Source organism: Cetorhinus maximus, chromosome 13 (genome assembly GCF_964194155.1).
Source record: "Cetorhinus maximus chromosome 13, sCetMax3.hap1.1, whole genome shotgun sequence".
NCBI classification, from domain to species: domain Eukaryota; kingdom Metazoa; phylum Chordata; class Chondrichthyes; order Lamniformes; family Cetorhinidae; genus Cetorhinus; species Cetorhinus maximus.
In genome coordinates, this window is record NC_135891.1 from 74,732,222 (window position 1) to 74,758,486 (window position 26,265).

Genomic DNA, 26,265 nt, shown 5'->3' on the forward strand with positions numbered 1-26,265 from the left:
GGCTAACTTCACATTTTTCCACATTATATTCCGTCTGCCATGTTCTTGCCCACTCACTTAGTCTGTCTAAATCCCCTTGAAGCCTCTTTGCATCCTCCTCACAACTTTCATTCCCACCTAGTTTTGTATCATCAGTGAATCTGGAAATATCATATTTGGTCTCCACATCCAAATCATTGATATAGATCGTGATTAACTGAGCCCCAAGTACTGACCCTTGTGGTACCCCACTAGTTGCAGCCTGCCAACCTGAGAATGGCCCATTTGTTCCTACTCTCTGTTTTCTGTCTGTTAACCACTAATCCATGCCAGCATATTATCCCCAATCCCATGCACTCTATATTTGCTTACTATCCTCCTGTGTGGGACTTTATCGAAAGCCTTCTGAAAATCAAATACACCACATCCCTGGTTCCCCCTTGTCTATTCTGCTAGTTACATCCACAAAAAACTTCCAACAGGTTTGTCGAACTTGATTGCCCTTTCACAAATCAATGTTTACTCTGCCCAATCCAACCATTATTTTCTAAGTGCCCAGTTATGACATCCTTTGGAATAGATGCTCGCATTTTTCCCTCATATTGATGTCAGGCTAACGGGTCTGTAGTTCCCTGTTTTCTCTCTCTCTCCTTTCTTAGATTTGCTACCTTCCAATGTGCAGAAACTGTTCCAGAATGTGTAGAATTTTGGAAGATGACCACCAATGAATCCACTGCCTATACACTCACCTCTTTCACTACTCTGGGATGTAGCTCATCAGGTCCAGGGGAATTTATCAATTTTTAGCCCCATTAATTTCTCCCAACACTTTTTTTACTAAAACTAATTTCTTTCAGTTCTCGCTAGTCTATTGGTTCTCCAGGATTCATGGGAGGTTTTTGTATTTTCCTTCATGAAGACAGATACAAAGTCTTTCTTTGGTGTCTCTGCCATTTCCTTATTCTCCATTATAAACTCTCCTGTCCCTGCCTGTAGTAAGCCCATATTTGTCTTTGCTAATCTTTTTCTTTGTACACACCGATAGAAGCTTTTACAGTCTGTTTTTATGTTTCTCTTTCATATTCTATTTTCTCTTTCTTCATTAGTTTCTTGGTCCTCCTTTTCTGAGTTCTAAAATGCTCCCAATCCTCAGGCTTGCTACCCTTGTTCACAACTTAAATGCCTCTTCCTTTGATCTAATGCACTCTTTAACTTCTCTTGATAGCCATGGTTGGGTCACCTTTCCTGCTGGGTTTTTGCACCTCAAAGTAATGTAAGTTTGTTGTAAACCAAGTACTAAATCTTTAAATGCCAGCCATTGCCTGTCATGCAATGTAGTTTCCCAGTCTACTAGAGTCAATTTGCCCCTCACACCTTCGTAGTTTTCTTTGTTTAGATTTAAGACCCTAGTTTCGGATTGAGCTACATCACTTTCAAACTTAAATGTAAAATTCTATCATATTATGGTCACTGTTCGGTAGAGGCTCCTTTACAGTGAGATTCTTAATTAGCACTTTCTCATTACACAATACTAGATCTAAAATAGCCCATTCTGTAGTTGGTTCCTCAACATACTATTTTAGAAAACCATCTTGTATACATTTCAGGAATTCGCCCTCCACAGCATTAGTGCTGATTGGTTTACTCAGTCTGAATGTAGATTGAAGTCCCTTATGATAACTGTATTACCCTTGTTAAGTGCACCTCTAATTCCCTGATTTATACTATGCTATAGGGCTTGTTGCCCCTTGCTGTTTCTTAGCTCCACCCAAACTGATTCTACTTCTTGATCTCTCAGTCTAAGGACCCCTCTCACTACTATACTGATCTCATCCATTCTACGAAAGGGAGTGGCCAAAATGAGCCTGGGGCCCTTGGAGGATGTGACTGGAGAATTGATAATGGGGAACAGGGAATTGGCAGATAATTTAAACCAATATTTTGCATCGGTCTTCATGGCGGAGGATACTATAAACATCCCAAAGATATCAGATAAGCAAGGAGCTAATGGGAGGAAAGATCTTGGAACAGTCTCTATCACGAGGGACAAAGTATTTGACAAACTAATGGGACTAAAGGCAGGCAAGTCGCCAGGACTTGATGGCCTACATCCAAGGGTTTTAATGGCCTGCATCCAAGGGTTTTAATGGAAGTGGCTGCAGAGATAGTAGAGGCATTGGTGGAAATATTCCAGAACTCGCTGGATTGCAGGAGGGTCCCAGCGGATTGGAAAACCGCTAATGTGACGCCTCTGTTCAAGAAGGGAGGGAGACAAAAAGCAGAAACAATAGACCAGTCAGCCTAACATCTGCCTGTGGGAAAATGCTAGAGTCCATTATGAAGCAAGAAATAGGACATTTAGAAAGGCTTAACACAATCAAACAGAGTCAACGTGGTTTTGTGAGAGATCATGTTTGACAAATTTTCTCGAGTTCTTTTTGGATATCACAAGCAGAGTTGATAAAGGGGAACTGGTAGATGTAGTGTACTTGGATTTCCAGAAGGTATTCGATAAGGTACCACACAAAAGGTTATTGTACAAGATAAGAGATCACTGTATTGGGGGTAATGTATTAGCATGGATTGAGGATTGGTTAACACACAAAAGACAGAGTCAGAATTAATTAGTCTTTTTCAGGCTAGAAAGACATAACTAGTGGAGTGCCACAAGGATCAGTCCTAGGGCCTCAATTATTTACTATCTATATTAATGACTTGGAGGAGGAGCAGAGTGCAATGTATCCAAATTTGCTGATGATACAAAAATAGGTGGGAGGGCATGTTGTGATGAGGACATAAGGAATCTGCAAGGGGATATAGACAGGTTGAGTGAGTGGGCAAAAACTTGGCAGATGGAGTTTAATGTAGGAAAGTGTGAGGTCATGCACTTTGGTAGGAAAAATCAAAAGGCAGACTATTATTTAAATGGAGAGACACTCCAAAAAAAGTGCAGCACAGAGGGATCTGGATGTTCTTGTGCATGAAACACAAAAAGTTAGCATGCAGGCACAGCAAGTAGTTAAGGCAAATGGAATTTTGGCCTGTATTGCTAGGGGGTTGGAGTTTAAAAATAGGGAAGTCTTGTTACAACTGTACAGGGTGTTGGTGAGGCCGCACCTGGAGTACAGTGTACAGCTTTGGTCCCCGTGTTTAAGAAAGCATATGGTGGCATTGGAGGCAGTTCAAAAGATATTCACTAGGCTGATTCCTGGGATGAAGGGGTTGACTTATCAAGAACCGTTAAACAGGTTAGGCCTTTATTCATTAGAGTTTAGAAGAATGAGGGGTGATCTTGTTGAAGCGTACAAGATTCTGAGGAGGTTTGACAGGCTAGATGTTGAGAAGATATTTCCACTAGTGGGGGGATCTTGAACTAGGGGACATAGTTACAGAATTAAAGAAAGGACACTCATTTAAAACTGAGATGCGAAAGAATTTCTTCTCTGAGGGTAGTGAATGCCTGTAATTCTCTATCCCAGAGAGTTGTGGAAGCTAGATCACTAAGTATTTAAAGAGGAAGTGGATAGATTTTTGAAATATCGGGGAATTGAGGGCTATGAGGAGCTGGCACGAAAGAGGAGTTGAGGCCTGGGGCAGATCATTCATGGCCTTATTGAATGGCGGGGCAGGCTTGAGGAGCCAAATGGGTGGCAACTCGTATTTCTTATGTTCTTATTATTAACAAGGCTACCGTGCCTCCTTTTCCCCTTTGCCTAGCCTTCCTAAATAATAGCCTTGAATATTCAGTTCCCAGCTCTGGTCACCCTGCAGCCATGTCTCCATAATTGCGATTAGATCATATTTGTTTACTTCCATTTGTGCCGTCAATTCATCTACCTTATTTTGAATGCTGTGTGCAAATAGAGTGCCTTTAATTTGTCCTTTTATTGTTCTCGCAACCTCTAGCTTTGTCTGTTGACACGCTCTTCAAGTTTTTACGCTCTGTCCCTTCTGACCACACTCATTATCAATTCCCATATTTCTACCTTGCTCTCTTGCCTTATCCTCTCCTTTTAACTTAAGACACTTTCCCTAACTTGATCCCTCACGCCCCACTATTTAGTTTAAAGCTCTCCCTACTGCTCTAGTTATGCAACTCGCCAGAACATTGGTCCCAGCATGGTTCAGCAGGTGAGCTGCGTGCAGAAGTGTGCAGGTGAGATGCTATTATGGAGGAGGAAATGGGCAGACTTATTGATGGTCTGGACATGTGGTTGGAAGCTCATCATGGGGCTCAAATATGACTCCAAGGTTTTGAACAGTCTTGTTCAGCCTCAGGCAGTTAGGTGATCAGATTAGTGGCAATGGAATTAAGAGAATAAGAGGTCAATCGTAAGGACTGAATAAGATGTTTAGGATGTTAACACATCTGTGTACAGTTACAAGTCGATGATCCATGGTATGATGCGGTGTGGCTAGAGACAATGTCCTGTACAGTTATAGTTATGAGAGTCCAGTCATGTTAATGAAAGTCTTTCTTTGGGCAGGATTTTCAGCTCGGCGTGAGGGTGCGCGCCTGACACGCACGAGTGTGAAATAGCACGTGATGATGTTGGGCAAGCATCCCGATGTCATCGTGCACTCGCGTGATATTTTGGTTGGCGGCCATGCGTGTGCGAGAGTCAGCAGTGCGCCCGCTGACAATTAAGAGGCCTATTTAGCCAGTTAATCAATTAATTAAATTGAATTTTTCGCTGCCCGTCCAACCTTAAGGTTGGCAGGCAGGCGAATAGGCCAGGTGGCCTTTGCATTTTTTGCGAAACCTCACCCATGGACAGTATGAGGTTTCCAATAGTGACTTATAAAAAAAAATTTTAACTCATTTTCACATGCCCCTTTTCCTTATTTTTAAAATCTTTACTTTTCATGTTAAAAATCCTCAGCTCCCTGAGGCAGCTCTGTGACTTCAGGGAGCTTTCACTGAGCGCACTCCAGCGCATGCGCAAGCTTCTGCACTCGCGCTCCTCCCGCCCACACCCGGCAGCGCTGAGGTTATCAGCGTGTGTTTCACGCTTTAATTGATGAGCCAGTGTGAAACCGCGGCCGGGGTCCGATCGTGGGCGGCGGATCATTTCGCGGAAGCTCCCAGGCCTGCCTGCCATGCCTGCCCGACGAGGGGAAAATCCTGCCCTATTATGTACTGGTGTCTGAGGAAGAGAGGCTCAAAATGTATTTTCAGGAACCAGCTGTGCTGCTCTAAACTTAATATTGAGGTGTCTTGAGAGCAGGATGGAGCAGCCTTTCCATTTGTTTCTCCACTCCCCAGCAGTATTTGCACATAGCCAAGTGACCAAAGCAGTAACAAAGTGTAGGCAATTTGTAGGAATCTACATCCCACAACTAATTGCTGCTGGATTTTGGGATTGCAGCATGGCCAGCAGTGCATGGTTCTTGGCTCAATTATTTTCCCTTCACTGTAGGAGGATATTGAAGCATATGCTGACCAGGTACAGGATACAGAAGAAACGGGCATTTCAGAAACAGGACATGCTGATGGTGCAGATGGTGATGTGGACAAGGGCCACAAGCAAATTCCAGACTTGACTTCAGTTAAAAAAGTAAGCTGGTTATGAATTTCTCGTGAAACCAGTAGCCTTGTATTACCGCCGAAGTGTGAGAAGGGAAGGATTTGCTGATGGAAAATCCAATTGGACAAGACTTGGCAATATTTTATGCAGTTTTTCCACTCAACAGCCAGCTAGCTTAACAGGTTGGCAGGCTTTTGGGCTGGAAGGCAGTGGGAGGGGTAGTGGATTGGAGGCAAGCCCAGCATCGTGATTGAGAGGGGTCAGACATCAGTTGGAGGGGTGGTTGAACATCTGGGAACGGGGAGGGTTTGAACAGGGCGGTGGGGGTGACGGGGAGGTGTGATAAACAAGGCAGCTTGAAGGCTGGGGGAAAGCACTCCTGTTCTCCGCCCTCAATTAAGTTGATAAGGCACTTATTTAATGAAAATGCCCTGTTCCCCTCCCTTCAGGTCAGGGTGGGGGTTTCCTGAGGCCCAGGAAACCCAGCTTACGGTTATTAAAAATAAATATTCTCTTAAAATGGAGGCATGCAGCTTCCTTAAGATATTTTGGTGAGTGACCTACCACCTGCAAACGGCTTGGTCACACTCCTCCATTAAAACTGGTGGCAGGTAGGTTGTGGGCTGCTTGTCCTTCATGTATTTTTAACCCCCCCATCCACTCTGGGATATTAGAATTCTCCCCTAATATTTTTGGGTCAAGACCAGGCATTAATTCTACCTTTGGATGAGGAAAGGAAGAGGGAAAGCGGAGACTTAAATTGTAAAGTATGTGAATTGAACCACAGTTGATCTTGCAGTCTATGTAGCATTGTTGTTTGGGCTAATGTTGTGAATATTTTCTGGTTGAGGAACTGAAAAGGACACCAGAAGATTCAGCGGAGGGGGAGCCAATGCAGCTTGCTGAAGTAAGATGGAACTTCATTAGATCATTCTTATGTAACATTCTTTGAGGAATGATTAGGTGAAAGATGTTTTAGATTGAATGGATTGTTTTCTTTATTGTTAGGTATATCATAATTATTTGATGGAATGACACCTTTATCTTAAATCTAGTTACAAGGAACATTCAGGCCTTTTGTCTGCTCAGCTATTCATTTTTATAATGGCTGCTTATGTACCACAGTTCAGTTTAACTGTCTTTCCTCCCTATCCTCTGATACCCTTACCTAACTATCTGTCTCAGTCTTGAAAACACATAATTGTCACCCAGCTAAGCACTGGCAACCAAAAAGCAGGACAAATCTAATCCAGCCAATTACTTTCGATCAGTCATCATCAGCAAAGTGGTGATGACTGATTTAAGAGATTTATGTGAAGTAATCAAGGAGCCTTAGCAAAATTGCAAGTCCGTTGGAATCCGTGGAAAGCCCTCCAATGGTTGAAGTCATACCTAGCTTAAAGGAAGATTGGTGTGGTTGTTGGAAGTCAAACATCTCAATCCCAGGACATTGCTGCAGGAGTCCTAGCCCCAAACATATTTGGCTGTTTCATCAGTGACCTCCTCTCAAAATAAGGTCTGAAGTGGGAATGTTTGTTGATGATTGTACAGTGTTTAGTAGTAACATTTGCAACTCCTCGTACTAAAGCAGTGCCTGCATTCATGCAGCAAGACTTTGATAACATTCAAGCTCGGGCTGATGAGAGGCAAGTAATGTTCATGGTCATTGCAGTATAGCAAGTGAAATTCAGGACTCTCAAGTTCCAGGCAATGACCAACAAGAGAGAATCTAACCATCACCCCATGACATTTAATGGCATTACCATTGCAGAATCCCCCACTATCAACACCCTGGGGATCACCATTTACCAGAAACTGACCTGGACTAGCCATATGAAAACTGTGGCTACAAGAACAGGTCAAAGGCTAGGAATCCTGCCATGAGTAATTCACCTCCTGACTCCCCAAAGCCTGTCCACCATCTATAAGGCACAAGTCAGGAGTGTGATGGAATACTCCCCACTTCCCTGGATGAGTGCAGCTCCCACAACACTCAAGAAGCTTGACACCATCCAGGACAAAGCAGTCTGCTTCGTTGACACCCCATCCACCAACCGAAACATTCACTTCCTCCAACACCAATACACAGTGGGTGCATTGTGTACCATCTACATGATGCACTGCAGCAACTCACCAAGCCTCCTTCAACAGCACCTTTAAAATGTGTGACCTCTACCACCTAGAAGGACAAGGACATGGGGACACCACCACCTGCAAGTTCCCTTCCAAGCCACATACCACCCTGACTTGGAGCTATATCACTGTTCCTTCACTCACTGGATCAAAATCATGCAGCTCCCTTACAGCAATGTGGGTGTAACTACACCACATGGACTGCAGTAGTTCAAGAAGGCAGCCACTAACATTTTCTCAAGGGTAATTTTGGATAGGCAATAAATGCTAGCCTTCATGACAACCACATCTTTTGAATAATTTTTAAAAAAGTATATGCACTCATTGGGTTGGGGGGTGGTGGGGAGGTGTTGTGCAGAGAGTTCTAGATGTCTATTGCCCTCCCTGTGAAAACATTGTTTCTTGATTTCACTCCGAAATGGACAAGGGCTCATGTTTTAAAACTCTGCCCACTGGTTCTAGACTTTTCCCTCCAACAACTATCTACCATATAGAATCCATTTTGATTATCTTGATCAGATTGCCACTCGCATTTCCTTGACTACAGAAGATAATGTCAAACCAATGCGACCTGAATTAGATCACTTTTTGATTGATGAAGGAGTTAAGGGTTATGGGGAGCAGACAGGAAAGTAGAGTTAAGGTCACAATCATGATATTGAATGCTGGAGCAGGCTCAATGGACTGAATGGCTTACTTTTCTTATTACTTATGATCTTAAGAACCTGTCCTCTTAGTTTAATTGTCAGTGTCATTCTAGCAAATCTGCACCACACCGTCTCCAAGGCCAATATATTCTTCCTTGGGTGCGATGCCCAAAACTGAATGAAGTATTCCAGAAGGGTTCTGACCAAAGCTTAGGCAATTGAAGCATAACTTCCTCAATTTTGAATTGTTGTACAAGTTCTGATATAGGAATTTATTTTTACTCTCCTTGAGATGACATAAGAATTCTCATGTAATTAAAATAACATTCCAAGCGAAGTCCCTACAATGGCCTTCCGGAATGTCAGTTTGAATATACGTCTGCATTTTATTTCACTGGGCAGTCATTGCCATCATGTTTTGGATGCTTGACATTGCATTGTTGAGCAAAGCCTAATCCCTCATTACTTTCAATGAGGACTGGATTTTGGAAGCTGAAGTTTATCTATGCTATGTCATTCATTCCAAAGCTTGGAACTGTGAAAAGATCTTGCCCCTGAGAGGGAAACCTGCTCCTTTTAAATCTAGTAAACATCATTTTAGTTCAACGTTTTATTAAAAAAAGGAAAGAAGTAAGGCCACACCTGCAAGCATGGTTTTTTTTAAGATTTGGAAATATCCCCCCTACATTAGTTAATTGATGAAACAGGCTGCATGGTTGCATCCAGGATGGCTTATTTTAAACTGGGAAATTGCTTTTGGTGCCTTTGGAGCTCTCTTCCCCAGAGAGCAGTGGAGGCAGTGTCAGTGAATATTTTTGAGGCAGAGGTAGACAAGGAAGTCAAAGGTTATTGGAGGGTAAGCGGAATGTGGAGTTGAGGCCACAATTGGACCTGCCATGATCTTATTGAATGGTGGAGCTGATTTGAGGGGCCAAATGGCCTCCTATTCGTATGTCCGTATGTGTTATTAAATAAATAGTACTGCATATAGTGCTACTATTTCTAATGCGTTTACATTTCTCTCCTTTTTAGGAAACTAAAGTGGTACTAGAAGAATCAGGTATTGTTGAAGATCATCTTGTAACTTTCTTACTAAATACTTCTCTCCCATTTACCCCCTTTTTTCTCTCAAAACATAGTCAGTAGTGAGTGTAACAGCATTTTGTAGCACTGGTCACTTGAGGAATAACAGCTACGGGAAGAATGGAAAACTGAGGCGATCTGTCCATTTGGATAATTATGCTGCAAGGCTTTTACTGCATAGTTGCTTTCAGGCAGCTTAGCACAAATGTTCTTCAGTTTTCAACAACAGACAGTTGGCAAAGTTGATGTATTGCTTTTATCAATGCAAAAGTGGGATTTTGAGTTGTTAGTGGGTCTGAAACTGCAGTAAAGTACTTAAAGCAGGAAATAGCAGGAGTAGACCATTTGATTTCTCGAGCCAGTTATGCCATTCAATAAGATATATCTGATATTATAACTCGGTTACAGAATCCTGCATTATCCCCATATCACTTAATACCCTTGGTATTTATTTGTGAGCAAGTAGCACAGCCTAAGTTTTGCAAGAAGGAAGTGAACAGTTATACATTTTTTTAAATATCTGGGTTAAATAATTCCTCTTAGCAATGATTGGCCCCTGGGTATGTAGATCAGCATGTAATAAGCCATACCCATGACTTCCTAGCCAACCTGTCATATAAAGGGGATGAGAGAATATACCCTTGAATTTGATTCTCATAGCAAAATTGCTTTTCACTCCTCTCGCCCAGAAGGAAAATGTTTGGTTCATTGTTGTACATTCCTTGTAAATTCAGCCAGACTTGGGTTTTATCTAGCTGCCCCATTCTTTAGAGTCCAAGTTGCTTTCTGGCTGCCTTGACCCAATTGTTTTGATGATTGTTCATGCTGCCAGTTGGCAGATCATATGATACTGAACCTTCATGTGTAGGGGAGGTTAGAGAGAACCTTGGATTAACCTTGGCTTTCCTCTACTCCAATCAGCTGATCAGTGTCAAGGATGAAGCATAAAATTTTGTAGAATGGCCAGGAGAGGAGGGGAAATTGAAGGGGAGCTATTAAGTACATCTTATAGTGACTACTGGCAATGCTGAGTTGATGTTTTGAGCCTTCAAAAGGTGACCTATTGCTGTTTACTATGGCTTCCCATTTGAGTTAAGCAGGTTGTTTTAATCACTAACATTTTATTCTTAGAAAAATTGTCACTTTTAGATATTCAATGCAGGCGGTGCTGTATAACAATGTGTTTGTTAAAAGATGAGTGGAGATTAATGTTGTCCATTATTAGTATGAGTCAGTTTTTTAGGGCTGAAAGGGAGATTGTATTTACATGACAATTTTTACAAACTCAGCATGTCCCAAAGCACCTGATAGCCAGTGATGTACTTTTGAAGGCATTCGCTATTGTAATGTAGAAAATGCAGCAGCCAATTTCTGCACAAATAACAATGAGATAAATTACCAGATAATCTATTTCAATGATGTTTGAAGGATAGTGACATGCGATACTTTGTCCATCTGAGACAGCAGATGGACCATGGTTTAATATCACCTCTGACAGTGCAGCACTCCCTCAGTACAACACTGGAATTTCAGTCTGGATTATGTGCTCAAGTCTCTGGAGTGGGGCTTGAATTCATAACCTTCTGACCTGAAGAAAAGAGTGCTACCACACAGCCAAATTTTGGCTACTTCCAGCACCAGAGTTTCCAGTGTCTATGCTATCCTATGGAAGTGATCAAAACTGGGAGCTGGCAGTGGGGGACGCGGGAACAAAAAAACTAAACATAGAAATATCTGGTTAAGAAATCTTGTGGCCAATTGGGATGAGTGGAAACAAAATTAGTACTTGACTCTGTGGGGCAAGAGAAGTTTATACCAAAGAGTTCAAGGAAATGGTGGAGAGGCAATATGTTTAGCATTTGTGGGGGACAGCAAGGATAGGAAACCACTACTGGTGATCAAACTTCAGACATGGCTTATCCAGATTGTATACTTGAGTTCCAAAGCTATTTCAACACTTCACCAATTGTGCTTTTGATTACAGATTTGATAGTATGTGTAAGTATACTAAACTACAGAAACCTCATAGAATGGGTAACACTATCTCTTAAATCTTACAAAATCATAAACAAATTTGTTAGCTAACTTATTGGAGGAGTTTGTATAAGAGGGTAAGGAAATGAAGCAGTTTGAAATCATTTGGAATGTTTTTGAATTTTGTGTGTGTGTATTGACTAGCATGAACTTACATTGAAGAGCTGAAGATTTGGGACTGGTAAACCACATTTGTGTAGTGCTGTCCTGTATGTCATGTCAGTTGTACAATAGAGAATCATTTGTTTCATAATGAAAATGTCAACCTAGAAATAGGGTATCTGAGGAATTAAAATGTTGAATCTCTGGATCCTCAATCCAGGCATTCCATTTCAGCTTACAGGAATTGAGTAAATGTTTTTAGTTCTGACCATTTGAAATGCTCCTGTTAACATCTGGAGCAATTATCCTATCGTTTGTGACATTACAGTTGAATAAGTGAGAAAGTGACACTATTACACTGTCAGTATCTTTCATGTTCCCTCAATTTTCCAATCTCTCAATGGATTCAAGGGTAGGGGAACATACTAGCTCCACGTGTATACTTGCTATAAATGTTGTCATTAAACCTTGTGCTATTCTATTCCATTAATCCCATAGAAAAGGAGAATGTAGCTGAGAATTCGGGGGAAACTTGTAGTTCAGTTCCTACAGAGGAGAAGCCCCCTGAAGATCCACAGCTATTGATGCAATATATGATTGATATGGATGCCTACCAGAAAGAAGAGGAAAATAGCACTCTAACCAAGGTTCAAGTGGAGGACAATACGTTGGACGTGGATAGTGCAGTACATGTGGATGGACCCAAGATGGAGATGGACTGTCCGCAGCCTACCAAGGAAAAGGTGGACACTGAGAAGATGGGTACAACTGACAGTGAGAACAAGATGGAAAGTTGCCAGCATGAAGTAGAAAAGACTGAGGCTGAGAGCATTGAGAAAGAACCACAGTCTGGACCTGAGGAATGTACAGACAATGCAATGAAACCAGAAGATGAAGGTTCTGACAAAGCAGCTAAGAAAGAACCTTCGATTGTAGAGGGCAGTGATCAGAAGAGGTTTGTTGTTTCTTAGTTTTAGACAAGATTTTCATTCATGCTAAGATGATTCCAGTAAACCTGTCTGATGAAGTGTCCTGCGCAGTGGTGGTAATTTTAATCCTGATTTTATTTTTGTTTAAAAGCTCTTATAATCTTTCCCCTATATCGTTAGAGGCTGCTTTTGTTTATTCTTTGCACTCTCCTCCAACCTGCAAGACTGCTTACAAATGGGGATTTTGCCCTGTGTGTACACTCTTCACCACTGATGTCAAAATATAATTGAGGCAATTCTTATACAGATCAGATTAAAGCTGGGTCTAAAGCATCATTGATGTTCACCTCTGCAAACAACATGTTTGTAAGTGTTTCATTCACATTGATGTACAGCTGATGGTAGCTGTAATAATGGGTAGGTATTGGAGAATTTATCTTGTAGACTGGATGGAAATGTTGGTGCTAGATGTCTCTTGAAATTATTTATTAGTTTCTAAATGTCTAATGAAATCCACATTTGTGTTTTTAGCTCAGAGGATGCAAAAGATTCCAAGAATGCAGTAAATCAGGAGAAAGGTAACTCATAGACTACAAATATAATCCAAGTCAGCTTGCCCTACCCCTCTTTTTCTCACGCCACCCCAATTTATGCTTCATATTTTGCATAGTATTCAGCAGCCATATATATTCAGTAAATTAAAACAAATATGGTCAGAATACTGAAGAAATACTAAAAATTACAACTCGGTATCCTTGCAATCAGTTAGTTGCTAATCCTAACCGTCTATAATATCAGTTTAACTACAATGAAAATGTTATAGGCAGGAGGCAATATAAATTTAGCTGAGTTTAAAAGATTATTGCTCGAACCTGACCAGGTTTTTTAAAAATGAATTTTGTGTGATTTGGAGTGTCATTGATGTGATTAACAATTTGTTATTTAAAGCAACATTTTCATAGGGCTAGAGTTTCTTTTACCTGGCAAGAGAAGAGTTTGTAGTGATGTTGACTCCTGCTCCAGTGCTTCAAGAGGCTTGGGCCAGAGGGTGTATGTGTGACATGCATTTTTCTGTTTCAAAAGATTGGATGACTTCAAACAAAAATAATCACTTTCTTTGTCAAATGCAGCCGGGTGTAACCTGTGGGTTACTTTGACAAATAGTATTGTCCTTGGTGGCAAGAGGGGCTAGGGCCTGATGGTCCTGCAAATTTTAGGATTTAAACTCGTGTCTTATCAGATCTACTGATCTGCTTTTTTGTTATGTTTGAGGTAAATAGAATGGTGGAACAGATATCCCAAATTGTACTTCCTGTTCACTTCCATTAATTTGCATTAACACTTCCTTGAAGCAGCCAGCATTGAGGTGTAATGTCCTTCTGAGTGAACATGTTGGTGAGAAGGCAGCAGATGCAGAAGCAGAAAATATCAGAACACAGAAACAGCCCTTTTGGTTTATCAAATCTATCTGTTTTTCTCTCCACATGACTCACCTAGATTATTTCCACTCCCTCATTCAGCCTTTAAATGGTCCTTTTTTTGATCAGCCAATTTCGACTCAAGAAATTGTGGGCTGCTTCCATCTGTCTTAGTGTCATATGACCAGTGATCACTGGGTGAAAGGAACATCTTGTTCCCATCTGTTGCTGGTTTACCATAACAAAATATGGAGGCGGGGGCGGTAATTTTTGTACTTCAGAAAATTTAATATTTTTCTGTTCTTTCCTATTAACTGTGTGCTGTTTGTAAGGATTGCTTAATATCTAGACTAAGACTGACGATTTAGGCTTAGGATTCAGTACAGCTTGTTGACTTGATTGGAAATTTGGCATCTGATGTTGATGGGACAGTGGAGTTGAGAGCTTTTGCAATATGTTTCCAGTGAAGCCACTCAGGAAATTTCTAGGATACCTTTCTATTTATCAGACTGAACAATGGTAGAATGTGATCATAAGGAGCAGGAGTAGACCATATGACCTGTCAAGCCTCCTCCACTATTCTGTATGATTATGGCTGATCTTGGGCTTCAACTCCACTTTTGCGCCCACTCCCCATATCCCTTAATTCTCTGCTAAAATCTGTCTTAACTGAGCCTTAAACGTATTCAACAATGGAGCATGCACAACCCTTTGGGGTAGAGAATTCCAAAGATTCACAACCCTTTGAGTGAAATAATTTCTTCTCACCTCAGTCCGAAATGAATGGCTCCTTATCCTGAGACTGTGCCTCAGTATTTTAGATTCCCCAACCAGTGGAAACAATCTCTCAGCGTCTACCCTATCAAACGCCTTCGGAATTCATTAGGTTTTACTGAGATTGCCTCTCATTCTACTCAACTCCAGAGAAGATAGGCCCAATTTACTTAGCTTTTCACCAAAGGACAGCCCACTCATCCCAGGGACCAATCTAGTGAACCTTCACTGTACCGCCTCCAATGCAAATATGTCCTTCCTTAAATATGGAGACCAGAACTATGCACAGTATTCCAGATGTGGAATCTTGAGGCTTTATTCTCTAAGTAAGTAGCTGCGATTTTAAATTTTGTCTACTTTACAACAAAAGCTACTGGTCCGTAACTGGATTGTAACAACATTTTGGGGGTAGCAAGACTTCTTTATTCCTGTACTCCAATCCCCTTGCAATAAAGGCCAACATGCCATTTGCTTTCCTAATTGCTAGCTGCACCTGCATGCTAACTTTGTGTTCCTTGTATAAGTACACCTAAGTCTCTTTGAATATCAACACTTACAAGTTTCACACCTTTTTAAACAAAATGGGTTTTCTATTCTTACAACAAAAGTGAATAACTTCATACTTCCCTACTTTATACTCCTTCTGCCATCTTGTTACCCACTCACTTAACCTGTCTATATCTCTTTGTAGCCTGTGTCCTCCCCACAATTTACCTTCCCACCTAGCCTGGTATCATCAGCAAGCTTAGTTACATTACTCTGTCTTTTCATCTAAGCCATTGATATAAACTGTGAATAGCTGAGGCCCTGGCACTGATCCTTGCGGCACTCCACTACTCACTGCCTGCCAACTTGAAAAAACCCCACTTATGCCCACTCCCTGCTTTCTATCTGTTAATCAATCCTCTACCCATGCTAAAATATTATCCTCAACTCTGAGCTCTGATGAAGAGTCATACGGACTCGAAACGTTAACTCTGTCTTCCTCCCCACAAATGCTGTCAGACCTGCTGAGCTTTTCCAGCTATTTTTGTTTTTATTTCAGTTTTTCCAGCATCCGCAGTATTTTGCTTTTATCTATGAGCTCTTGCCTATTAACTTTTTGTGTGGCACCTTGTCGAATGTCTTTTGGAAATCCAGGTATCCTGTATCTACTGGTTCCCCTTTATCTACCCTACTAGTTACATCCTCAAAAACTCTAATTAATTTGTTTAACAGGATTTCCCCTTAGTAAAACCATACATATTGACTTGTTCTAATCATCCTATGCTTTTGTAAGTGCATTGTTAGGACTTCCTTAATAATAGATGCCAGCATTGTACTTACAACTGATGTTAGGCTAACTGCCCTGTTGTTCACTGTTTTCTGCCTCCCTCCTTTCTTGAAAAGTGGTGTAACATTTGCCAACTTCCAATATAATGGGATTGTTCCCAAATCTAAATGTGAAGTGGGTGCCTTTTCATCTCTAATAAGCACTTGGACTGTTGCATTTATGCATTTCGCAGTTTTAATAAGATTGATTGGTACTAAAACAATTATCATGAATGTTTCAGGAACCTAACTGTGAGAGTTCGGTTACAGACAAATCGTAGGAACAGGAATAGGTCATTGAGCCCCTCGAACCTGTTCTGTGGCACTTAGTGAGATGGTGGATGATCTGTGATCTAACCCCATACACCTACCTTTGGCCCATATCCCTTAATATTTTTGGTTAATCAAAAACTACAGATATAAATTGGCTGAATGACAGGAGACAAATGTTGAAAGGCTCTTTTCCAGTCTGGAAGAAATCCCCAAGGATTAGGACCCATGCTTTTCCTTGTGTTAATGACTTGGACTTGAGTGTACTAAGCACAATTTAAAATTTTCAGGTGACACAAAACTTGGAAGTATAGTGAACTGTGAGGAGGATAGCGATAGACTTGAAGAGGATAAAGGCAGGCTGGTGGAATGGGTGGACACGTGACAGATGAAATTAAATGCAGAGGAGTGTGACGTATTAATTATTGGTAGGAAGACTGAGTAGAAGCAATATAAACTGTTCTAAAAGGAATGTAGGAACAGAGAAATGGGGGTGTGGTGATGTTGGGGAGAGCATAACTGCACCAATTGTTGAAGTTGATAAGGCAGCTTGTGAATGTGGTTAAAAAGGCATGTGGGAAACAGCTTTGTAACTACAGGCATTACGTACAAAAGCAAGGAAGTTATGATGGATCTTTATAAAACGCTGGTTCGGTTTCAACTGGAGCATAGTGCCCAATTCTGGGCACCACACTTTAGGGTGGATATGAAAGCTTTGAGAGTGCGGAAAAGATTTGTGAGAATGGTTCCAGGGATGCTAGATTGGAGAAGCTGGTATTGTTCCCCTTAGAGAAAAGAAGCTTGAAAAATTTAATAGAGGTGTTCAAAATCCTGAGGGGTCTTGCTGGAGTGGATAGCAAAAAATTGTTCCCACTGGCAGAAGAGCTGAAACACCAGAGAATACAGATTTCAAGTGATTGGCAAAAGAACCAAGGGTGAAGTGAGGAAAAAGTTGTTTTATGTAGCAAGTGATTAGGATCTGAAATGCACTTCCGTAGAGTGTGGTGCAGGCAGATTCAAACATAGCTCCCAAAAGGGAATTGGGTAAACACATGAAGATAGAAAGTTTCATAGCTACAGGGAAAGTGCGGAAGTGGGACTAGCTAAATTGCTACAGGGAAAGTGCGGAAGTGGGACTAGCTAAATTGCTCTTGTAGAGAACTGTCGCATGCCTAATCGGTTGAGTGGCTCCTGTACCATAACTATTCTGATTCAAAATTTAACAATTGACCCAACATTAACTGTTCACTGGTGTGGGTTTTGAATGTCTACCACCATTTGCCTGTAGAAGTATTACTTAATTTCACTCCTGAGAGGCCTGACTCAATCCCCCAACCCAGTCCTGTATTTCCCAGCCAGAGAAAACAGTATCTCTCTCTCTACCCTATCAATTTCCCATAATGTTTTGAAAACTGAGATCATATCACCCCTTAATCTTCTAAATTTCATGGATTGCAACCTTGCTTTGTATAACATTCCTCATAGTCCTTGGAGACCAGTTATCGTTCGTGTTAATCTATATTGCACTCCATCCAAGGCCAGTATATCCTTCCTAAGGTGTACCCAAACTGAGCACAGTTCTCCAAGTGTGATCTAACCATGGCTTTAGTTTCACCTCTTTAGTCATCCCTGGCTATATTTTTTTTGGCAGGTGAAGCCCCTGCCCCATATCACATTAAATTATCTTTTGAACACCTCTCACTGATCTTTTGTTTCTTTCATTAACAGATTTGTTCAGTTCACTGTGGATAGTTTCTGTTTCAACCCATTGAAATCAGCTTCAGTTAAATTTTGAATTTTACTACCTGCATCGTGTTTCTCCCATATTTATCTAATAGCATTCAATGTGACTGAGTTCAATGTTCACACGCTGTTAAACTGTTAACTAAATCTGGCTCATTGCTCATTATTAAAGCTACTATGACCTGACCCTTAGTTGGTTCCAGGACAAAAGCTAACCTGAATGTTCTCCAAGTTTTCTACCTTCCAGACATGAGCTCATCTGCTTATCCCAATCTTTATGAAAATTGAAATCCCTCATTAAAAGTGCTCTGCTTTTTCTACATGCTTGTCTCATCTCTGCATTAATCATTCTGCTGCTTCACAGCTGATATGAGGGGGCCTGTGCACAACTCTCACTGCAGCCTTAAATCTTTTTCTATCTTAATTCTACCCGTAAAAGTTGTCTCTGCCTGCTTACTGCTCATTATCTCTCCCTCCACCTTAACTTAGAAATGATTCCATCCTCCACCACGAAGGCCACTTCTCCCCTTCTACGTTTTCCCTATCTTGGATCTTGTAACCTGGTATATTCAGTTCCCAGTCTTGGTACCATGCTCCAGTAATGGCTACCAAGTTGTATCCTGAGAGTTGAATTTGTGCCTGTATTTCAATTTGTACCTTATAATCCATGTGTTGGTATAAAGAATGCTTATTTGGGCCATGCACTCTAACTTGTTCTTTTTCTGTGATGTTTTTTCATGCACACTTCTTATATCGCTCTCCTGATTCAGTTACTTTAGTTTTCCCATTACTTGTAGGGTCCAACACAATTTCTGACTGTTACTCTACTCTCATCCTTCTCATTTATTTTAGAATTATTTATACCACCTTTTCCACTTGAGGCCTCTCCCCATTTACTAGTTTAAAGCCCTTGTGACTGTCCCATTTATCCTTTAATGCTAGCACTCAGATCCCTGTATTACTGCAGCGTTTTTGTTTTAGAGAATTTCATGGATAAATGATTTTTTAGGCCTGGGCCCTGTGCTTCCAATCTCCCCATACCCCTGAGCTTCACAGCATTTGATGGGTTTGAGGCACTGGACAGTGGCCAGTTGCCCTTTGCTGGGAGCAAGTAAAGCACAGAGTGCAATCCCCAGATTTCCATATATTTGAGTGGATGTTTTGAATTGCAGCAGATTCTTTCCCTATATTGCCAATCTTAGATGTGTGTGGGACAGAGATTGTTACAGTTGGAGGGAGCAGGCTACTCTTGATCTCAGTATTGAAGTGTTAAAGTTGTGTAGTTTTTCTCCATGTATCTATTGCATCAGTTTTTCCCTTGTTAAGTAATTATGAATGAGAATTTTCCTTTGATTTAGGGAGAGCTTTGGACACTCCAGGCAAGAACCTTTGGGTGAGTGGCCTGTCCTCAGCTACCAGAGCAACTGACTTGAAGAATCTCTTCAGTAAATATGGCAAGGTGAGAATGAGTTTTCATGTTGCTACTGTTAAGGAAGGTGGGTAGAGGAGCTTGTAATTACATATTGTTTTGCCACATTCTCAAGATGGCTCACAACCAATGGATACCCTTTTTCAAGTACGATTATTGTTGTTACTTAAGCATATGCAGCAACCAATTAGCGAGATCTGACAAACGAGAAAACAGATACACGATATGTTATTCTGGTGGCGGTGCTATGAGTTGAGGGAGGAATGTTGACCAGGACCCAGAACTCCTCACTCTTTGAATGATGCTTGGGATATTCAATGCCCGCCTGAGCAGATAGCAGGTGTGCTTCCAGCAATGCAGTACTCTCTTGGTACAGCACCTAAGTGTCAGCCTAGCATGTACTTGAGTCCTTTTAGTAGGGATTAAACTCTTAACCCTCTGAACCATGAGCACTATTAATTCTGTCAAGCAGATACTTAATGATATCTAACTGTTGACAGCTCACTGGAGCTGAAATATCCAAATGAGATGCAAAAGGAGAAGGATGGTGTCACTGTAGCTGTACAAAATGTGTATTCAGAGATAGCTTATGCTTAAAATCTGTTATTTTATAATATGACTAGAGTAAAATCAGCAGGGCTGTTGAATTATTGTTGGATCTCGCTTGTTTTCCTTCATGTTCTCTGTAATAACACAGTGCTCCAGTCCATTCTAAGACCTAGATCCTGTGTAGGACTGGCCACCGATAACAGCAACACATCAGCTTGAAGGGAATAAAGCAGAGCAGTGATTGTGCCATGTCCAGTGTTGTATGAACCATGGAGGAATTTAAAAAGATGACAGCTTATTTATGAATATTATAGATCTCTGATATTTTTTGAAGCTTAGTGAGACCAAAATGTCAAATATAATCCCTTGAGGTTTACTCATTAAGAGATATTATTAAAGGGCCATTATGTGGGACACCATTTTACCAGAGTGAAATCAAAAACGAATTAGGTAGGTGAGATCAGGTTCTAGCTTTATGAGGCAGTATAGCTTTATAATTGAAAGAAGCCAACTGAAGGGCAAACTTTTCATAATTTGGAGGTTTTAGGAGAGAATGAGAGAGAGTAGGAGATGGTGCAATTAGTCCTGGCTATTTATTACATTGAAAATGTGTAGAAGTGAAACTATAGCTCGGGAAGAACAGGAGAGTGAATGTAGTAACATTGATAAAACAGACAAGGTTGTGATGTAGAGACAGACTACAGATGAAAGGAGGTTTTTATGTCTGAAATCCAGGAGTGTGAGAAATGCTGGAGGATTGCATTCAAGTTTAGAATCAGACTTCAAGTGTTCGATGGATTTGGGCTTTAGTTGAGAAAAGATTAAGAAAGAAGCAAATTTAAGAGCTCGATTTGAAATTAATGGGTCCAAGACCAGGAATGGGAATCATGATTTCATTACTGCATTGGAAGGGTAGAAGAGATCAAATTTAGTGACTGTATGGTTGTACAAAAAGAGGAATGAAGATAGCAAGCAACCTGAAGAAAGCTGAATGTAAACTGATATTATTGGCAAAAGATTGGTCAGGCTGCATGATATGTGACTACTCTGAATTGTTTCTTAGAAATATAATAAAGTGCTTATATAAATGCAAGTCATGCTAAAATTGTGAATGGAAGGGAATGTTGCTGTTGAGGGCGACAGGGTTGGAAAGGATATAGTTGCTGGGCAGCAATGTACTGTCATAGAAATTGCAGCATGGAAACTGGCCATTTAGCCAATTAAAAATGAAAGCTTGCTTTGACATGGTTGCAATAATTTAGATTTACGTCAAACTAGTCTCCGTTCTTTAAGGTGAGATTCCACCTGTACCTGTTTACGTTAGATGAGCCCAACTGTTTGAGAACTTCAGTATTTGCTTTTCATGAAATATTGGCTTGCACGTAAACATTTAAACAGCCAAAAATGACTTCGTGTAACAATATTTCTTTGGAAAAACCACTAGTGTCTCCTGCTCTTGATAATTTTTATGCAGGTTATTTGTGCCAAAGTGGTAACTGATGCTCGTAATCCTGGTGCACGCTGCTACGGATTCATAACCATGTTGACACCCGAGGAGGCAATGGAAAGCATCAACTCTCTGAATCAGTCTGAACTAAATGGACAAACCATCACTGTAGAAATGGTGAGCACAAATAAAGTACTAATGGGAACTGTTAGCCAGCATGTTGAGATTTTTACTTTGCTGCACTTTGTGTGCCTCTGTAAATGAAGTTGTTGTTTGTGAGTGAGTGAGATATTTCTGGAAAGGCAGCCTCTGGTTTTTTGTCATCATTTGGTGTCTCATTTATTCTGGCATCCTTCACAGACCAGTTCAAATTGACTCTTGAGGAATTCAGGTGTTAGATATCCATAAAAATTTGCTTATTGATATTAAGCTGGGTGATGGCAACATGACTCCCTGCTCCCAGGCCAGCCAGGTTACATCAGTTAATTCCCATCCCATGGATTTCTCTGCTTCCGCTCCTACAATTTCTGACCTATGGAGTCAGGCCCTGCATAAATTTCATGATATTTACTTCGAAGCCTATTCTATGTACCCTTTCAGTTTTGAGCACCTCACCTATTTGCACTTGCTAAAAACTGGAGAGCCAGGCACTGTAATTTTCCTTTTTACAGGCTCAATAGGAGCCAGTTTTATTCAGAAAACTTATAAAACTAAAGATGGAAATGCTCAGCTTTCTTGCAGTTAACAAGTTTAAACCAAACAGAATATTATTTAAATGGAAAGAGACTGCAGAATGGGGAACCTGGAACTAGGGGGCAAAGTTGAAAAATAAGAGGCCTCCCATTTAAGACAGATAAGGAATTTCTTCTCCAAGGGTCTGTTAGTCTTTGGAATTTTCTTCGTCAGAGAGCAGTGAAGACTGGGTCATTGAATATATTCAAGGCTGAGTTAGATTTTTGGTCAAGTGGAGTTAAAGCAATGATCAAATCAGCTATGATCTTAATGAATAGCGGAGCAGGTTTGAGGGGCTGAATGGCCTCCTATTTCTTATGATATGATGAAACTGAAGTAAATTCCTGTATTCCAGATAGCTGAGTGGAGCTTCTCTGTCTAAATAAAGCAGCACTCAATTATTCTGTTAATTGACATGAAACAACCAAGAAGTACAGCTCTAAGTTCTAGTAGTGTGTGAAGAGTGTCCATTGTTTGAAGAGTCAAGATGGTACAAGATGAATAATGTTTCTTTTCAATTCTGAAGTAATGCACAATGGCTATAATTTTTCTTTCACTCAAGTTTTTAATTAGATTCGTGTGATTTTTTTTTTTAAAAGGCAGTGTTTTTTCTGCAAACCTAATATTCAGCAATAGGAATAAACACACTATAAGAGCATCAATAGCTTAAACGTATTGAAATACACAAGAACATCGAAATTATTTCATAGAACCTCTAAGTAGTGAAAGCAAAGATGACCTTTTCATCTCAGTTTAAAAAGGACATGTATTCTTGCACAAAATACCTGGCACTTTCCTGAAGGAATGTAGTGAATGTCACAAGCACCCTGGAACAGCCAAATGCTGAGCAGCATGGGCAGAAGAAGGTAGATGGGAGGGAGGTGGCATGTACAATAGGAGCCAAGTAATATGTTGGATTTGTGATTTTATTTGGAGAAATGTTGGTTCCACTTGGAGATGGAAATAATGAATGTGGTGCATGATTGAGCAATCCACTGCAATAGCAGTTCTATGAAAATACAGTTACAGTGTGCTGTTTGTGTCTTCAGGCCAAAAGTGAACCTGGGTGTAAGAAGCGCACAGAGCAGAAAGCAGGGAATGTGAAGAAGGTCTCCAAACAGAGTTCCAGCCGAAGAAGTGCGAATGATGGTGATCAATCTAGAGACAAGTAAGTGCCTTTACTGACGGCTACTGTTTGGTTTTACCAAGTAGCTTTGAGCTACAGAAGTTATTCCTCATTTTTATTCTTTATACATTCACTGGGACCAGTCAATTGTCAAATAGAGGCAAATTTCCTTCAAAATCTTTGCTTAATATGACCCTAAGAAAAGATCCTGTAGTCTTCTATTGATCCCATGCTGTGCAGGAGTTGCATATCCTGACCAGTGCTTATTTTTTACACCCATTGTGAGACTCTGATGTTGCTATGACTGATGGTTGGAAAATATTCTTAGAAATTTCCATTCCAGTTTGTTGATTCCTGTTATATTTCCAATCCCTAATTGTCCTCATCTTGGGCTTGTCAATTTCCTTCAAAAGTCAAGATATCAGTGGAATCTCTCAAATCCTGGAGTGATTTAATTTTTTTTCATCTGAAGGTGTTTTTGGTTTCTAAATGTTATGATCCCAGACCAGACCAGACCCCCCCGGACCCCCAAAATTTTGTTACAATCCAGTTAGGGTGCAGCAGCTCTTGTTGTAAAGTAGACAAAATTTCAAATCCCAGCTACTAGAGAATAAAGCCACAAGATTCCATTGTTTTAAACAAAGATGAGAGTTTACGATACAAAAGTCAGCAAAACAAGCAGTCGACACTGTCTGTACATCCAAGAATTAACATGAGGTGAACATAATTAACAAGTAAGCTGTGGTGAACGCAGCACACATTAAGTGGCAGGCACAACCAAGACACATCGTATGAATTTCTCAACAGCCCACCCAGACATTAACGATCACTGAGTCACAAAACCCTTTAAACTTTGTCTTCCTGAAGAGGGATTTCAGCTCTCTTTCGAGGGTATAGCTTCTGATTTCCCTCAACAGCCACTGCAACTTGGGCTGCCCAACAGCTACTTGCCTCCCAGTTGCTCAGTCTCTTCTAGACTGTGTTCCATTGGATCCCCGAGGCTGCATCCCAGCATCTAATTACTGGCACAATTCCAGCTTACCAGCTACTCTGAGCAGAACACCACTGTCCCCAGGCTTTCCTTTGCACCAACAGTCAGCTTCACTGAGCTGGCACTAGCCCTAGGTTTCTCTGAGCTCCAGTTTCCCCAGCTACACCAAGCAAATGTGGTACTTGGGGCCTTTGAGCCCCAGCGCTCTCAGCAGCATGGAGCTCACGGCAGCACTTCAGCTGCGTGGAGCTGACCTTCATCTTAGTCTGCTCCTGTCATGTGGGCTTACTTACACGCGGTAACCTAATCCGTGGTCGTTTTTTTCACGCAATCCTTCGTGCATGCACACTGCTGTCAGGATGGCCAAGCCCTGCAGCTTCTGTTCTGAAGTAGGGCCTGGGGGCCGATGGCCTCTGACCACCAGCGGAACCGAATGCGATGTGAACCAGGCTCTTAGCTTGGACTCCCCAGCAAAAAAAAACATAATTTCAAGCCATTCCCGAGCAGCTGTCAAAAGAAAAACTGGAACAGAGCATATGCGGCCTGGCCCCCGCCACTCTCCACACTTGCACTGGAACCAGGAATTGTAGTCCAAAAAACCCATGAACCCAACAATACAGATTCCCTCAAAAGTGACAGCTAACTTATCCAGTGACTAACTCAGCTTACAGACTGGGAAGATACTAGGTTTGATGCCCAGTTTGCATTGAGTTAGCCAATCCTAGCCAGCATGGAGTAACGCCAATGGCCGTTTTACCCCTGGTTAGGGAGGAAAGGAATCAACTAATGCTCCTGCGCTTAGTTTCTATCCAGGGCTTTTCAGAACAAGTATGTGGCTGTCAGATAGTAAAGCTTTACTGTGACATCCTGTTCATTCATCACTTCTGTCCTGACCTATGTTGGCTCCCTTCCGGCCTCTTAAAATTTTCATTTTAATTTTCAAACTGCTCCATGGCCATGCATCTCCCTACCGATAGCCTTATACTAACCTTTGATAGTGTGCTCACCTCCATTTCTGGCCTCTTGTGAATCCCTGATTTTAATCACTCCTCCGTTGGCAATTGTGCTTTCAGCTGCCTAGGTAGCAAGATGGAGTTTTGTCCCAATCTCCCTCCTCCTACCTCTCTTTCCACCTTTGGGGTGCTCCTTAAAACCCAACTTTGTTCTCATCAGTCCTAATATCTCCTTAGATAGTTTGGTGTCAGATTTTGTTTGATAAAGTTCCTGTGAAATACCTTGCACATTTTACTCTGTTAAGGGTATATAAATGTAAATCTGCATCTGTGTGTGTGCGCAGTTGTCGCATGTGATGTTGTATGTGCATTTAGTTATGTGTACGTATGTGAGTGGTGCACCTGCATGCACTTGCTTTTTGAAAAAAGAAGCAATATTCTCTTAACAAAATCATTTTGTTCATTTTGTTCAGTTCCTAATGGACAACAGTCCATAGCCAGGCCTGGCTAAACACACAACAAAACGGGACCATTACGGATGGTTTCCAGCTCGGATACCTGCACATTGACATTCCTTGACTGTGGGGGCTGCTGATCCACATCATTTCCTGTGGACATGTCAGTTTGCAGGACAACTAGTCTGCTTACTTGAAAAGCTTCCTCCTGAATCTGAGGACTTCAAGTGGTTGGCCATAACAAAAGGGAAAAAATTGCCATCAGTCCAAAACATCTCCTGCAAAGGACTGGAGCTTTATGGCTTCTTTTTATTTACATTTGAAAATATGGCCTGCTGCTTGAACTCTTAATGTGCCTTCATGTAGGTGGGAAGTTGGACTCACTAGTATGGCTAATGACCCTAAGGATGGGTTTCATATTTTTAAAATGTGTTGGACTTCTCTGATTCTTATGTTGGAAGGTTTATTCCTGTCCAAATTAGACCACCTACATGTAATAGAGTTGCTTGCAAAAAAATAATTTTGTTTTAAACATCTCAGATTTTGTCTTTTAAGGTGACTAGGAATCTTCTGCCAGTGTACTGTAAAATCTGCAGTGGTGGGCACAGTCAGTGCCTGAAGTTGCTTGTTGT

General features: G+C 41.1%; 1 protein-coding gene across 4 annotated transcripts in view; it reads left to right on the forward strand.

The window, feature by feature from the left end:
- Positions 1-26,265, forward strand: part of LOC144688707 (scaffold attachment factor B2-like) — an 84,261-nt gene that overhangs the window by 11,858 nt on the left and 46,138 nt on the right. The window contains exons 4-11 of one of the 4 annotated variants that reach the window (XM_078555574.1): positions 5,400-5,537; positions 6,358-6,414; positions 9,320-9,347; positions 12,005-12,461; positions 12,967-13,013; positions 19,310-19,410; positions 21,404-21,553; positions 23,158-23,276. In XM_078555574.1, coding sequence (XP_078411700.1) covers positions 5,400-5,537; positions 6,358-6,414; positions 9,320-9,347; positions 12,005-12,461; positions 12,967-13,013; positions 19,310-19,410; positions 21,404-21,553; positions 23,158-23,276 — 1,097 coding nt within the window. Of the gene's footprint in view, positions 1-5,399; positions 5,538-6,351; positions 6,415-9,319; positions 9,348-12,004; positions 12,462-12,966; positions 13,014-19,309; positions 19,411-21,403; positions 21,554-23,157; positions 23,277-26,265 lie in introns of all 4 variants that reach the window. The other 3 variants (XM_078555573.1, XM_078555575.1, XM_078555576.1) reach the window with 3 other exon arrangements.